Here is a 17,550-nt window from a genome sequence, read left to right as displayed (position 1 = left end):
TTGGCTGCTCACCTGTCACATGGATGTACTGTGGTTTGTTCTCAGCTGGAAAGTTGAATGCAGATGCAGAATATTTATCCTGGATAAAGCCAAATCTGTAAAGAGGAAGGTTAAAATCCATAACTTGGTAACAACAAAAGCAATCCCCGTCCTATTGCACCCAATAAAGTGACCACACTACGCTTATGGGTGCTCTACCTCCCACAAACACCAGAGAGTGACAGGAATGTAGAAGTGAAAGCAACACAGAACGGATACGTAATGTCAGGTTGGTAATTTGTAAATCACTTGATGCCAGCCCATGGTCATCTCAAAGTGCTGTGAAAAGACAGGAGAGATGGAAGAGAGGGACTGTGAAGGCAAAGCACTTCACTGTTCTTTTTGGTGCATTCTGTCTTAATTGCAAATTATAAACATATCCTGCAAAAATCTTACTAGGTTTTAATTTTGCAATATGAATTGATTTATAAATGTCCATCTTTTGACTTTGTTCTAGTATGTGCAATATACTTGTAATTTGCTCAGGTAATGCTGTGCTAAGTTCAATTTTCACTGAGTAAAATTCTTAGGATATAGGAGTTTGATTTTTATAAACCATCTGAGACCCCCTTTCCTACATCATCGTCGCTAACATGGCCACCACATAAATCCAGTATTGTACCATCTGTACACTGCGACACATGCACCTGCACACTGAATTCCACCGTCATTTTGTCATGTCCTCAAGTCCTCCAAGCTGCTACAAATATAGAACCTGGGCAAATCAGTTTTGGGGTGGCTGGGGGCAGTTGTAAACATGGACTTGGGGGCAGAATTTGTCAAACAAAAAGTCTGATGGCTTTCACAACTCTCTGTGGAGCGGGAAAATGTGAAAAGGTTTCCAGAATCTTCTCTGTACCAAAGTCCCAGGCTATATCCCCTTTGCTCAGAGACATAAAATGCATGATAACGTGTATCATCAGGGAGGACTTTAGCATCACCTCCCCAAGAAAATCCAGCCCAAGGTGAACAAGAAAGTGCACTGAGTGAGGAGCCCAATTTTACTTGTAGTATCACCATAAAATAAACACAGAGACAGATACATTGATTGCTATGCATCCTATCTAATTTTTCTGACAACAATCTCCAATCTCATTTATTTATTTGTTATGTTGTTTCTTTTTTTGTTTACCTCTTGACACCAGGCTGAGGGTGTCTTAAAATGCCAAGGCGGGGGCATGAGAGAAGATGGGGGTTGGTGGCGGTACGAGGTAGCAGGAATCCTTGTTAATGGAGTTGTCTTCCCCAAAAGGTTAGCACCTTACATTAAGAAACCCTGGCTAGGCATTTAATCAGCTTGCAGGGTGCAGCAATGGAAAGGGGAGGATAAAAGATTTGGAGGAAGTAAGTTATGGTGGGGGGAGAGGAATGAGGTTATGACAGAGTAAGAAACAAGTTATGTGCCATCGTTAAAGATAGTTCTGATTCATACTGTGTTCCCTCTGTAGATTATTTATCTCCGAAATATGTAAAACTTGTTAACACTCTGTCAGCGTGCCAGGTGGTGCCACTTATGCTCCAGGCGTCAAATGCTGCCAAGAAAAAATAACTAGACCAAGCACACCCACCCACCCACACCTCTTCACATACTACAATCTTTCAACCCAGTGTGTATCCGAAGATCTGTAGACTGCGAGGGTCGATAAAGGTTTACAGCACCTATCAAAACCTACATTACCAATAACACATTCACTTTTTATTCAAATCGATACCAACTTTGCTGCAGATTCACGATCTCTGAAGATTTAAGCAACAACAGCTAGTCAATTTGAAGAAAGTTAATGACACAAGGAAAACCCGAGTTAGCGTATTGACATAACTAGGTATGGTCTCAAAAGGCAGAGCCATCAACCGAATCAATATCAGGTTGAAGTCCCACTTAACAGTGAGGTAAGGTGGAGGGGGTAACCTGATCACCAGCTAGGAAATCTCCAGAATCTGAAAAAGAGAGGTTTCATCATACCCGTTTGCTCTAATAGTCGACATCTGGCAAGTTCCAAAGTAACAATCGACACTTCGGACAATGAAGCTGCAAAATGGATCAAAACGAGCCTGGCTAGTCACACACTACAGAACGTTATTTGCCTATATCCAAAGTGAAGCCTCATACAATTCGATCAGGTGTCCATCCCTGAACCGAACACTTCACAGGACAGGCATTTTCAATCTCAGCCTCTCACGGGCCACGCATGCGTTTGCAGGCTACTTCTCTAAGGATGTGATGGACACTGCACCCTACTGCAACAAAATATATATTCCAGAGCATTTAAAAGATAGGAAAACGTGGGAAGCCATAGACCACACCGTGACAGCATACATTTTGTGTTCTGTTGATAAATCAACATTTGAAAGTTTATACCATGTGATTTGGGTGAATATGTTTTAAGACAATGGAGAAAAGTGATGTTCCAATGTGAACTTTGGGTTTTCTTTGGAATACCTTCACCCATCACCGAACCAGCAGTGACTGTGAAATTGCTACTTTACTTGAAAACACATTTTAACTACGATTATGCAGCAAATTTGGCAAAGTATTCATATTTTAAAGCTCTTCAGAGGGTTTGCATTGCTTTTCCCTTTGTACTGACTTGTTGAGTTAGTGACCCTGTACAAACAGAGTGCGTTATCCTAAGGACAATTATGTAAAATGCGAGAAACCTTGCCCTATATGTCCACCATCTGGTTTGTAGCTGGTCCTAAATACATAGTGGCAGGTATCTTCTACGAGGGAGCAATAAAAGAATGGCAGTCATCAGATGGAGAGGTCTGCATCATCTCATTACGAAAACTACCTGGCAAGGTGCCAATATCACGTGCATCCTTTTAAGTCATGGAGAATCACATTTACTTCATCACGATCCCCTCCCTCCTCTCTTCTTCAGTGTATCACCACTCTCAGTGACCACAGAGGAGAGCGAAGTCATCCCTAGTCTCATTCAGACCAAACATCCGCTAGGTGCGGAGAATGGCTCAGTGGATGTCAGCAATAGTCTCAGCTGCACCACCAGAAAGCATCAGAGCAGTATCAACTCAAAAGGCAGCACCAGAGTATGGCCCTCCCATGCTGCAGCTCCAACACCACCCCTTACCTCAAAGCCAGAGGCTCTGTGAGTTTGTCAATGGTGTGTGTGTGGTACTTCAAAATCCTCAGCAGCTTCGGACCCATGTTGAGGAGCAAATTTGGTGGATGAGGGTCAACGATGCCAACCACATGCTTTATTATGGGATGTATGTCATTACTACGCATGCTTTTACAACGCATGCCTTTACCACGCAGGTTTTACAACGCAAGTCGTTACAACGACTTGCGTTGGGGGGCGCTGGATAGTGAATAGTTTAATTTACTATTCCAACTCCAGTCCCCGTGGATAGTAGGGAAGGCTTTGGATAGTAAATTAAACTATTTCCTATCCTACAGCGCCCCCCCAGCGCAAGTTGTTGTAACGACTTGCGTTGTAAAAGTTGCGTGGTAAAGGTACTGCGTGGTAAAAGTTGCGTTCTAAACGCTGTTGCCCTTTATTATGTGACTCAAAGGAAATGCCCTTTGAATGGAAAGAGTCAAAATGTGCCATTGAAGGAACCACAGACATGGGAGTGGTTACCCCATCCCATACAACCCCATCGCCCCCACTGTGCACCAGGCTCAGAATCTGGCCCAAAGCCATTACCAAAACAACTCTAGGAGAGGCAGGGTTGCTTCACCACCATTACAGAAGGAGATCTTTTTCCTTGGTGTCTCTGAGGGGTTCCAGAGCCTTAAAAAACAAGAATTATTCTTGAATCTAAACCTCTTATTTATTTCCAGCACTAGAGCTGCTAAAAAGGACTCCAGGAAGACCTGACATTTTAAGTACGGAGAGCAGCCTGTCCCTCACTCTGAAGCATCTACCTGCATTCTGGAAGCTTTTTGGACCATCGCCTTCCTCGTTCGCTACAGCTGTGGGTCTTCCTAATCATGCCTAGGCAAGAATCTCACCTCCGCGCAGCACAAGGCCCACTTCCTGTAACTTCAACGGCCCAGAGGCCATGTACTCACATTGAACAAAAACAAGAAACAAAGTCAATTACATTTGAACTCATGTGACCACTGGCACCCTCAGGCATGGCGGTGCGTTCTGAAGTCCTGGCACCATGGTGCTGGAAAAAGAACGAAACGGGTTCGGGCTGGTTATACCTTTGTTCTGTTTGATGCATCACCGATGCCTCTGTTTGAGAGATACTACAGCAGGCAAGAGCGAGAGCGCCTTGAAGGCCTGAGTCTGCTTCTTTCATCAAAGCACTGTAGGCAGCCGGGTCCCTCACACAGCCTCTCTGTCAGGCACACATCCATATCTGGGTCTACAGCGAAAGAGGGAAGTGCAGAGAGGAGATGAGGGGTAAAAAAGCATTCCTTCGTTGGCATGCGCGCCCGAGAGGAAGGAGGCATCAGCGTTAAAGGAAATTACCTCACACTGGGTTTCCTAAATGGCTACTCAGAGAAGGCTTATGGGCTTTGAATGCTGCTCCTTATCTGGTATGGCTAAAATAAAGAATTGTTGAAAACTATAGGAAATAATACTATAGGTGGCGATATGCAATCTGTGAAAAATTATACGTCTACTCTAAAACAGGTGCTTTGGCAATGAGTGGTACAGTACCACTGAAAAAGTTCCCTACTTTCTGTAATGATTTTTCTAGTGGTGAAGCCATCTGCCCGCAGATTCCTCACATTTTGAATATTCTAGGCATAAAACTAGATCTAGAAACAGGTATTTGTGCTGGTAGAGGCTTCTCAGTGTGGGAAACAAAGTCACTGACACTGGCCTTTAAAGCTTTGCATGACACCGGAGCTCATTATATTAGGAGACGAGTGACCTTTTACACACCTGGTAGACTCTTAAAATAATCCCAACAGTATTTGAGGAGCGTGCCTAAATTTACACGCTCCCGCAGAGGCGGCCGTTCCTTTCAAGTACAGGTAGCTCATCTTTGGAATAAGCTACCTATTACAATAAGACAACTTACAGATGTATGGCTGTTTAGGAAACAACTCAAAACCTGGTTATTCCAGCAATATTTTGATCATGAGCGTCGGTCCTGCTTTTTGGTAGCGTTCTGTTCTGATTAGCGCCGGGACACTCGATTGAGTAGCTGTGCGCTTTACCAAATACACAATAACATAACATAACTGTGATGTCACTGGAGCCATAAGGCACCCCCACTGGTGCCCTGACATCAGTTTCCCCTCCATTTTTACAAGCCTTCAAGGAAGACAGGCTGAAAATGACATGAAATAAGCAAGGTACGTGGCAAAACTTAAACTTGGAACCTTATTATAATTATATATTATAACTATACCACAAATGTTATTATAATTACTGTAATAGAGAACAAGCCTTCAAGAAGGGGAGGTTTGGTAAGGAATCCCCCAGAAAGATCGCTAGTGAAGTCAAGTAACTTTTACTTTTGACAGATACTTCTACCTCCACCTTTTTAATAGAATCTCCAAGTAGTACCCACCCAGGACAGGGGCGGCTCTAGGCTCATGGCGGCCCTGGGCAGGGAGCGTAGGTAGGGTGTCCCGGAAGAGGGGGTCCGGGTACGGCGGAGCGCTGAGGCCAGTGAAGAGGGGGGGGGCTCAGAGTGTTTGGAAGTGGAACAGAGCCGGAGGCCGCCAAATCCCTGCCAGGGTCCACCACGCAAATATGTATCCATCCTCAGAGGATTATTATATTAAGGATATATATTGGTGTGGAGGCCCCTGGGGTTTGGTAGCCCTGTGCAGGTGCACAGCTTGCACATGCCTAAGGCCGCCCCTGCCCAGGAGGTGGACTTCAAGAACTAGTTAAACTAAAAAGTCAAGGGTACTGAGCGTGCAGAGTGACCTTCTCTCTGCACCTCCGAATACAAACGGCAATGTTTACTGAAGGAAGGAAGCCCAATTTGCTGCCTTGCAGGTTTCTACCATGGGAACTCCCCTTGCCAGAGCTGAAGTAGAAGACTTTGCCCTGGTGGAATGAGCTCTGATGCCCTTCGGAGGTTCCCTGTGTACCAAAGCATAACACCGTAATCTTCCAGACAGCTTTTTTCTTATTCTTATTGGTGCAGCCAGGGAAAAGCTGAACATCATTCAGGAAGTCCTGGGTCTTGTCAAAATACATAAACTGACCACCCTCTTTGGGTCCAGCCTTTGAAGACCTTCCTCCTTTTTAGTGAGATGTGGAGAGGCAAAGACGGCAGGTAAGGTGATAGTGAAAGATTGCCCTAAACGGAAGTGTGTGACCACTTTGGGCAGGAAAGCAGCTCTGGCTCTAAGAACCAGCTTGTTGGGACAGAAAGAGGTAGAGGAGGGATTGACCCTCAGCGCTTGCAACTGACTGACATGTCAAGTCGACATAATGGAGATCAGAAAAACAGTCTTAAAACTAAACTGTTGTGATTGGCAACGTTGTAAAGGTTCGAAAGGAGAGCACATTATGTTTGTAAGGACCAAATTATTGTCAGATGAGGCAATACGAAAGGAGAAGAGGGAAACATATTGGTGAAACCCTTCAGAAATCTCATGACTGTAGAGGACTTGAACAATGGAAGATCTGTGAGACAGAGACATGTTGACAAAGCAGAAAAGTGGCCCTTCACCGTATCCACTGCGCAACCCTGCTGAGCTAATGAGCAAATGGGGCCAGAAGGCGTGCCATAGGATACCATAGCCCTGCAAAAGAAGCCAAATAGAGTTTGGAAAGTACACAGGGTGGGCACGGCAGAGCAGGAAACTCCGCGTAGGGTTGAGGAATGGGTGAGGAAAACACAGGCATCGATGACTCGGACGTCGGCATTGGGTCTGAAGGAACTGCAGGCGACAGCTCCGCTTGGCATACAGGGACCCGTTCTGGCTCTGATGAGAAGTATATCAGAGTGCCACAGTGACTTATCTATTGCAGTCCATGAATGCTCAGAATCATGTTAGACTTGCATTGGGGGGACTTTGACAATGGCGACTCCATCCTCAGGTGAAACTTTGTTGATCGTCCCGGGCAACGAAACATTTGGACACCCTTTGGTTGATGGAGTTGGGGTGCATGCTCCTGAATGGTTCACACAACTTCTTTTTGCGGCACCGGATACAAATGTATGGATTTATGATGATGGACATCTGTCCATCCCAGTCCCAGCAGGGTATACAGCCTGAACTTTAGGGGGGTGTCACCCATGCCCTGCGCCGATTTTTTTGTATTGTTCAGGAAATATATTTAAAAAAATTGTCAAATCAAAGTGTTGAAAGAATACAGGTCAATGCCGCAGGAAAAATAAGTACTGGGAACCTGAGGTCAGGTCGCCAGAAGAGGGAGCTTTATGGTTGCACTGACGTAGAGATTGAGCCAGAGACCCCACCCGGATCTGAAAGATATTGAAAAGTTTCCAAATACAGTCTGACTTCTGGTATGTTCAAAAAGTGAAGAATCAGGAAGTGGAAGTATCCATCAGAAATCAAACATTTGGAACAAGGGATGACGACTGACTACAAAATTAGGATCAAGATTGCTGTTCAGTATCGCAATCAGTAACATACTGAATTCTTCACCTGAGCCCAGGTTCAACCTCCAAGGTAGGTTGTACAGGAAGTATCACATGACGAGGTGTTTCCCTGGGGGTGCTCCACAGATCACATGTATTATTGCATTTGCGGAGCATCTTAACCTGACCTCCCTGTCTGCGAAGCATCGCAAGGGTTCTAGTTTATTTCTTGGGTGCACTTACAGCATTGTTATGGCCTCCTGGCACTGAGAGGCATCAATGGCATTATTCAAGCTCCTCCATCCTAGAAAAAATAAAGTGTGTTTGTGTGTGTGGGGGGGGGGGGGGGGGGGGGGGAATTAGCACTGGAAGGGTTTTTCTCCTAATAAATGTCTAGCGCTCTTTGGCAACGGGTTAGTTGGGGATTCAACAGACTGATACCAATAATTGAGTGCTTGAGTGGGTTTAGTGACCATCCGGATCCGATCCGAAGCGGTCGCTCCCCCCACGCTCCCTCCCTGGCCATTGACTCGACCACGCTGGTATCTGGTATCGTGTGCATTTCAGTTTGTTTAGCGCTATTCACCAGATTATAGCGCCGAGCATCGCGCTGCAGTCATCCTTAATAGCGCGACTTTGCTGTCTGTAATTGTTGCCTGTTGCTTTCTGTAATTGTTGCCTTTAGCTTTTTACATTGTGTGCTGGGTTCGCTGAATGCTTCATTTGTATGCTAACTGAATTACTTTTATAATATTTCCCTGCTGTTGCTCGGACCCTCAATCTTCCTGCCCCCCGTTTTGACTCTCTATCCCGCCCTCCATTTCCCTGTTGTTCATTCCCCTGGCCCACCTACCCTCCCCGCTACCGCCTCCCAGCTGCCCCTCCCACCCACAAACAGAGAGATCACCTCCTCCTCTCTGCAGCTGTGACCATCCGGATCCGATCCGAAGCGGTCGCTCCCCCCACGCTCCCTCCCTGGCCATTGACTCGACCACGCTGGTATCTAGTATCGTGTGCATTTCAGTTTGTTTAGCGCTATTCACCAGATTATAGCGCCGAGCATCGCGCTGCAGTCATCCTTAATAGCGCGACTTTGCTGTCTGTAATTGTTGCCTGTTGCTTTCTGTAATTGTTGCCTTTAGCTTTTTACATTGTGCGCTGGGTTCGCTGAATGCTTCATTTGTATGCTAACTGAATTACTTTTATAATATTTCCCTGCTGTTGCTCGGACCCTCAATCTTCCTGCCCCCCCGTTTTGACTCTCTATCCCGCCCTCCATTTCCCTGTTGTTCATTCCCCTGGCCCACCTACCCTCCCCGCTACCGCCTCCCAGCTGCCCCTCCCACGCTCCGCCCCCCCTCCTCTCTCCATTTATGACCAATGACCCAACGCGCAGCGGCCACGCGCTGCGGCTACGCCAAAGGTAAGCCCGTCTGCGCCCGTCCGCGCCAAGCCCGCGCCCAGCGCCAGACCCCCTGGCCCCCGTACCACCAACCCCACCCGCATTACTTACGACGCCTCCACCCTCTTAGCCCTTAACCCCGGCCGACTCCCCACCTGCCCCCAAGCCGCTCCTGGACACACCCATGGACCCTTCACATGCATCTCCTGCAAGTATGACGGCACCAAGACCAACTCCTCATCCACGAACACCAAACAGAGATCTGACCCCAACCACCTAAAATGCATCCTGCTCAACACCCGCTCGGTCCACAGACACGCCATCGACCTTTGGAATCTACTAGACACCATCTCTCCGGATGTAGCCTTCCTAACAGAAACATGGATGAACGCATCCTCAGCCCCAGACATCACCATTGCCATCCCAGAAGGCTACAAGATCATCCGTAAGGACCGCATCAAGCAAACAGGAGGAGGCATCGCAATCGTCCATAAGAATTCCATCCGCATCTCAACCAGCTCAGACGCCAACCTCGCTAGCGCCGAACACCTTCACTTCCAGATCCACACCGACCCCAAGACCACACTCCGAGGCACCCTCCTCTACAGGCCACCAGGACCCCATGCACAATTCAATGAAGACATCACTGACTTTATCACCCCTCACGCCCTCCCCTCCGAGGACTACATACTACTGGGAGACCTCAATTTTCACCTGGAAAAGAGCAACGACAGCAACGCCACCACCCTTCTGGACAATCTGGCCAACCTCGGACTCAAACAACTTGTTAACACCCCCACTCACTACGCAGGCCACACACTCGACCCCATCTTCACCTCCAGCAAACATATCTCCTTCAGTCACACCACAGTTCACCATTGGACGGACCACAGCTGTGTTCACTTTGTCTACAAAAAGATCACAACCCACAACCTTCCTCAACCCACTTTGCGAAGAAACTGGAACAAAATCACCATCGACCAGATCTCCTCATCGCTTCTTCAAAACCCCCCGGCCCACTCTTCAAACGCCAACCAAGCAGCCACTAACCTCACTCAATGGCTAACCAATAGCGCCGACAACCTAGCACCATTGAAAAAACGTCAAATTAAACTAGGCAGCAAAAACGCTCCCTGGTTCAACGACGACCTTAAGACATCCAAGAAACTCTGTCGATCCCTTGTGAAGGCCTGGAAAAAAGACCCAAACACCAGCACCAAGGACGCCCTCAAAAAAGCCACCCGCACACACCACCAACTGATCCGGACTGCCAAGAAAGCTGCACTTAAAGACCGTCTAGACAACAACGCCCACAACAGCAAGGAATTATTCAACATCGTCAAAGAATTTACCAACCCCTCAGCCAACTCCAACGACATCACTCCCTCTCAAACCCTCTGCGACTCCCTAGCCTCGTTCTTCCACAACAAAATCGCAGACATCCATAACAGCTTCGACAACCAACACGGAGACCAACCCACCCAACCTTCTGCCGTACCCTCACCCCCCTTGAACATCCTTACTGATTGGAACCCAATCTCCACTGAGGACACCATCCGCCTGATGAACTCCATCCACTCAGGATCCCCCACAGACCCATGCCCTCACCATATCTTCAACAAAGCTGACTCCATCATAGCACCACACCTCCGAGACGTCATCAACTGCTCCCTCAACTCTGCCACCTTCCCGGAAAGCTGGAAACACGCCGAACTCAGCGCCCTTCTGAAAAAACCCACAGCTGACCCCACCGAACTCAAAAACTACCGCCCCATCTCGCTCCTACCATTCCCGGCCAAAGTCATCGAGAAAGCCGTCAACTGCCAGCTCGCCGCCTTCCTCGAAACCAACAAATCCCTCGACTCCTCACAGTCCGGCTTCCGAGCAAAACACAGCACTGAGACCGCACTCATCGCAGCAACAGACGACATTCGAACTCTATTAGACAATGGAGACACAGTCGCCCTCATCCTCCTTGACCTCTCCGCAGCCTTCGACACAGTCTGCCATAACACCCTTCTACAACGCCTCAGAAACATCGGAATCCAAGGAAAAGCACTGGATTGGATCACCTCGTTCCTTACCGGAAGAACTCAGAGAGTCCGCCTTCCACCATTCAAGTCAGAAGCCACTGAAGTCATCTGCGGCGTACCACAAGGATCTTCACTCAGCCCCACTCTCTTCAACGTATACATGAGCCCCCTCGCGACCATCGCACGCCAACACAACCTCAACATCATCTCCTACGCTGATGACACTCAACTGATCCTCTCACTCACCAAAGACCCGAACACCGCCAAAACCAACCTACATGAAGGAATGAAAGAAGTAGCCGAGTGGATGAAACACAGCCGTCTGAGACTGAACTCAGACAAAACAGAAGTCCTTATCTTAGGCACCTCCCCTTCCGCCTGGGATGACTCTTGGTGGCCAGAGGCCCTTGGAAAAGCACCCATCCCGACGGACCACGCACGGAACCTGGGCATCATCCTGGACTCCTCACTCTCGATGAACAGACAAGTCAACGCCGTTTCATCATCGTGGTTCAACATTCTTCGCATGCTCAAAAAAACATTTCGCTGGATCCCCACCGAAACCAGAAAAACGGTTACCCACGCACTTGTCACGAGCCGCCTGGACTACGGTAACACCCTATACGCCCGCACCACCGTAAAACTTCAGAAAAAACTCCAACGCATCCAGGACGCTTCAGCCAGACTCATACTAGACATCCCGCGCAAAGACCACATTTCTAGTCACCTGAAAAACCTCCACTGGCTCCCCGTCAATAAGAGAATAACATTCCGCCTCTTAACCCACGCACACAAAGCACTTTACGAACTCGGACCCGAATGCCTCAACACACGACTTTCCTTCTACACCCCCTCCCGCCAGCTACGCTCCTCCAACCAAGCCCTTGCTGCCGTACCCCGCATCAACAAAACCACCATGGGAGGAAGATCCTTCTCCTACCTGGCTGCTAAAACCTGGAACTCACTCCCCATTCACCTTCGCCTGACTCAGAACCACCTAGCATTCAGAAAGCAACTTAAAACTTGGATATTCGACAAGTAATTCCCCACCCTTCCTCAAGCGCCTTGAGACCCTCTGGGTATGTAGCGCGCTATATAAATTATTTGACTTGACTTGACTTGACTAGTGGGAAAGCCAGCACGTTTAATTTTGCCATCGTTACTATGAATTGTGTAAAAGTAACATCAGACAACATGCTCTGCAGATGAGTCAGTCTCCCACCCAACCAGCACACGCTGGGCAGCCTGGGTAGGGTGAGGTACGGATGCCCACTGGTCACTGTGGCACTTACCTGTGCGCAATGGCCTCCTGCAGAAGGTGCATGCGATCCCAATAGGTTTCGGGTTCAAAGCCTGAAAAAGACATTAACGGTCAGGTAAGTATTTAGTAGAAGGTAGGTGTCTACATATTAAACTACTCTCATCCGGTAAAATGCCTCTGGAGTTATAAACTACTCTTTCCTGGGGGAAAAAACCCTAGAAGCATAAACTACTTCCAGATGGGAAAGCTGCTACATGTGTTAGTCGCAATTGCTTGGGAAGACGCTGCTGCAAGCAAAACCCACACTCAACTGAGAAAAGTGTATGTGTATGCCTCTAGTGGCTTTTACACAGTATACATTGCATTCATCTGGAAAAAGTCTTGAAAAGGTATAAATTTCATTCCTCTGAGAACCGGCTACTACAAGTATAAACTACTCTTACCTTGGAAAAAGCTGCTAGACAAATAAATTAAACTTCTCTGAACAAGTGCTGGGACAGGTGTAGACCGTGCTCACCAGGGAGGGCTGTGACCAGTATAAACTGCACTCCCCTGAGAAAAGGCTGTCACATGTATAAACTGCACTCCCCTGAGAAAAGGCTGCTACATGTATAAAGACCTGTGCACACACATGAAAATCAAACATATAATATGACAATTTGTGAAACTGAAAAAAAGCAGTTGACGCCTGTTCCTCTCGTTGTTTTAATGTTCGCTTTAGAAAACGCCAGCCGACACGTGTTTCGTCAGAGTACAATACAGTTTGACTCTTCAGGGCTAGGTCCTAATATTAAACAATCAGTCCCCCACAACCGGTGATAATTCCAACCCGGTTAGGGTATCAGAAGGCTGTTCGATGAGTAGTAATAACAGTTCAATGGGTCCGCTGTGGTGGTGTGTTCAATGACTGGTCGCCGAATAAGGGGTCTGGGAAAGAATCGGAGACACATCGGTAAGAAGGAGGACGCCGATACTGGGGTCGGACAGGTCACCAGGCTTTCATCGAGGAGCCGTCGTTATTTTTGGAGGCCACACATAGAAGACACACTTGGTCATCGAGCACCTAAAGACGTACCGATTCTTTCCCAGACCCCCTATCCGGCGACCAGTCATTGAACACACCGCCACAGCGGAGCCATTGAACTGTTCTTACTACTCATCGAACGGTCTTCTGATACCCTAACCGGGTTGGAATTATCACTGGTTGTGGGGGACTGATTGTTTAATATCCATTAGGACCTATCCCTGAAGAGTCAGAGTGTATTGTACTCCGACGAAAGATGTGTCAGCTGGCGTTTTCTAAAGCGAACATTAAAACAACGAGAGCAACAGGCATCAACTGCTTTTTTTCAGTTTCACAAATTGTCATATTATATGTTTGATTTTCATGTGTGTGCACAGGTCTTTTGTCTCTAATGTAGATGTTTGTTGTGTACAACATCATCCTAGGGGTTGTTAGGGTCACCCCTTTCCTGGTAGCACCACAATATTAGGTCCATGTCAGTTATTTTGCCAGTTAACCAGCTGAGCGCAATTACTCCCTCACACTAAGAACCCTGCACTTTGGTTTGCTACATGTATAAACTACACTCCCCTGAGAAAAGGCTGCTACATGTATAAATTACACTCCCCTGAGAAAAGGCTGTCACATGTATACACTACACTATCCTGAGAAAAGGCAGCCACTTGTATAAACTACACTCCCCCGAGAAAAGGCTGCCACTTGTATAAACTACACTCCCCTGAGACAAGGCTGCAGTCGGTTAATACTACACTCCCCTGAGAAAAGGCTGCCACAGGTATAAAGTACACTCCCCTGAGACAAGGCTGCAGTCGGTTAATACTACACTCCCCTGAGAAAAGGCTGCGACAGGTATAAACTACACTCCCCTGAGACAAGGCTGCAGTCGGTTAATACTACACTCCCCTGAGAAAAGGCTGCCACAGGTATAAACTACACTCCCCTGAGACAAGGCTGCAGTCGGTTAATACTACACTCCCCTGAGAAAAGGCTGCCACAGGTATAAAGTACACTCCCCTGAGACAAGGCTGCAGTCGGTTAATACTACACTCCCCTGAGAAAAGGCTGCCACAGGTATAAAGTACACTCCCCTGAGACAATGCTGCAGTCGGTTAATACTACACTCCCCTGAGAAAAGGCTGCCACAGGTATAAAGTACACTCCCCTGAGACAAGGCTGCAGTCGGTTAATACTACACTCCCCTGAGAAAAGGCTGCCACAGGTATAAACTACTCTCCCCTGAGAAAAGGCTGCGAAGTGTACAAATGTTATTCGCCTAAGAAAAGGCTGTTACATAGTTTCACCTGGGAAAGAGTGCGGCACGTATGTACTACTTCAGTACAGTTTACACTGCCATGAGGGACAGCCATCGGCAAAGCCAATAGATTTGCAACACATTGAGAGGACTGACTAAAACATTTACAAATCCCGCAGCAGTGAAAACACAAAACTAAAAATATATGACTTTCTGTGTGAGATGATTCAGAGCACTATTGAGACGTTAAGTAGTCCCTGATGCATGGCACTGCGAGCACTCCATAGGAGGCGGAATAATACATCAAGCAGCACTATTACTCCTCAGTGTGGGGCCAAAGCTCACTCTGTGTATATTTTAAAGAAGGGATGACAGCAGGTCAGCAGACGGCTGCACTCTCAAGCCAGACCTGAAATATCCCTTTGGATGCAATGTACACGGATGGCCCTTTAGGGACTCCATACACTTGCACCAGACAAAATGCTTCTCGAGGTTTGGATTTCCTTCGACTGAGGAAAGGACTCTTCCAGCCATAAAGTGTGAACTTAAAATCGTTTTCCGAAAAATAGTCATAAAGTTTAGATGTATGGGTTATAATAGTTGTAGAAAACAGTAGGTCTGTATTTCAATTTTCACCTGTAAAACAATGACAGGTTTACTGCTCCCCTTCTGAGGATGAAAGAGGCGCATGCGATGTGCCTAAAGTACCACAGTGTGTCAGCGGGGAGAGCATGGTGCAGTGATCCCGTCGATGAAACAATATGGGAAGGTTATTAGAAGGGAATGTGAGGAGGTGTGGGCAGTGACAGGAAATGTGTGGGAGACATGGGACAGTGAGTAGGATGGGAGACCACGGGGCAGTGAAAGACAAGTAAGAGACTTTTAAGGGATTTTATGGGGAATTGACAGGGCAGGTGCTCTGGACAGAAGTCAGTTAAAGAGTGTTTGGGAGACAGTGAGACGAGCGTTTTAGAGGGTACGGAGTAGTGAAATGGAAGTTTGAACAGTGACATGGATCAGTGTGCCTCCTGTGACGGGTTGGGGACAGGGACAAAACAGCTGCACAGGCGGGGTAGTGATGCATGGGCAGAGGAGAGGTGCACAGGGAACATATAAGGCGGCGGCAGCCAGCTGTATCAGGAGACAGCATAAGGCAGGGCCACAGTGATGGGAATTGCTGAATTGGGGGCGACAGGGTCAGGTGTACACACAGGGTAGTGACAGAGGATGGGTGGGTGAATCTGGTGGGGGGAGGGGGCGGGGGGAAACTCCAGGGAGACAATGAGGCCGAGGGCTGCTCAGAATGCAGAGCCCACACCTTCCATAATAACTGTGAGCAGCATTGGCAGCAGCGCGCGCCCCGCCAGCCTCCTCTGGATGTTACCAAGGCAACCAGGAGAGGAATAAAAGAGAACATTGGAAATATGAGCTTTCTTAATGCAGAGATAAAATGCAGCCGACCTCTCAGAACGAGGCCAGTAATGGGCACCTCTCCCTGCATTGTGCGCATGAAGCCAGGCGTGGGAGTGGGGCACACAGCAGAGAGGGCACCCCAAACACAGGTCAATGGCACTCACCTGCACCATCACGAAGGTAAAGGGGAGTGGGGGTCCCTCCTAATAAACTCCAATGGGATGGAACCTGAAGGCATCAGAGGATGAGCCATGTCTAGACTAGTTCTTCCTGGGGTATTTATGTAGCCCCCCCCCCCCCCCCCGAGTGGAAAGGCCCACTGGATTAAAAAAACCCTGTCAACTGGCTGAGTTCCAGGTGGGATCCTGTTCCTTGCCATCCCTCTTGTAGGGAAGTCAGCTAGTTTTGGGGCAAGTGATAGTCCTGAGCTTTGGCGCAGACCCCCAAAGGCGAAATGAGCCAGGTGTGATGCTGCGGATGAGCAGTGGACAAAAATAAGGATGTCTGTTTCTGCACTGCAGATGCACGCGTGCCTTACGTTTGGGGGCCTAAAGCAGTGTGCCCTTCATAAACACTGTTTCATATGGAGCTTTGGTGCTTCAGCAGGCCTGTGCTAGGGAAGATGCTACCTTCTGGTCCTAGCCATGATGTCCACCAAGAGCAAAGTGCAGCATCCCTGATTCACTTGGAATCCAGCAGGAAGAAGAGTTGCGAGGCATTATAGGTCAGTCTACACTCTTTAGGCCGGGCAGGGTCCACCCCCATGATCTGGGACAGATGAGTTTAAATGATAATGCTGTGAGAAGTTCACTCAAACCTCAATGTATGCTTTCTTACCTGGTTGAGTAGCCTGCTCTGGAAACCACGAAACAGAAGCTATAGCAGAATTAAACTAGGCAGTGCTTGGGACACAACTCAAACCAGGCCAGGTTCTGGTTGTTTTGCCAGGTTTTGGACGCAGTGGGAGCTTCCAGATGGCAGCGACAAAAATGGCAAACCTTGCTCCAAGAAATGACAGCACATAGTTGGGCACTTGTACATCAGAAATGGAACTACACTGAAATAGAAGGCCAAGTCAGATATGTGGCTAAGACAAATATGCCATGCTAATTATGGGAACTTCATGGAGGTAGACTTGGAGAAAGAAAGGCCACAACAGATATGAGGCCAAGCATTTGAGATTCATTGGACCTCGTTCATTCTCAATTTAAAGCACAAGCATCCTGTGTGTTCAGTCCTTACCCAGGCTTAGCAAAACCACCATGACCCTCTGGAGGGACCGGTTCCCTTCTCAGAACATGGTGGTTTCTGCAGCTTGTTAAAAACAAGGATGCAAGTCAGAGGTTTCTCAGTGTGGTCTCTAGAAAGCAAGTCTAAAGCCTGACGAGCTCAGAGCACTAGCATCTTGATCATCTGGTAGGACTTTGAACTGAAAGGTGCATGATGTACTTGTGCGTACAGAACTAACAACTATATGGAACCAACCCCAGGGAAGAAGATCACCAGCCCATTTACTCCCAGTGGAACAGTAGAAGGGACAGTCCAGGCACACATCTACCTCTGGCTCACGAGTCTCCTTCTACCTTAAGAGTACTCTCCCACTTAGCCTTCTTCCTCTCGCCATCTTTTCCA

General features: G+C 47.7%; 1 protein-coding gene across 14 annotated transcripts in view; it reads right to left on the bottom strand.

Annotated features, from left to right (window-relative positions):
- The window catches only part of DEPDC5 (DEP domain containing 5, GATOR1 subcomplex subunit), a 578,923-nt gene that overhangs the window by 30,834 nt on the left and 530,539 nt on the right, over nt 1-17,550 (bottom strand). For all 14 annotated transcript variants that reach the window (XM_078667736.1, XM_078667740.1, XM_078667744.1 and 11 more), the window contains 2 exons: nt 12,261-12,321; nt 13-95 (listed from right to left, as the gene is read on the bottom strand). In XM_078667736.1, coding sequence (XP_078523862.1) covers nt 13-95; nt 12,261-12,321 — 144 coding nt within the window. The remainder of the gene's footprint in view (nt 1-12; nt 96-12,260; nt 12,322-17,550) is intronic.

This window comes from Lissotriton helveticus, chromosome 11, assembly GCF_964261635.1.
Source record: "Lissotriton helveticus chromosome 11, aLisHel1.1, whole genome shotgun sequence".
Taxonomy (NCBI): Eukaryota; Metazoa; Chordata; class Amphibia; order Caudata; family Salamandridae; genus Lissotriton; species Lissotriton helveticus.
Note: the sequence above shows the minus strand (reverse complement) of the source record. Positions and strands in the feature narration are given on the sequence as shown.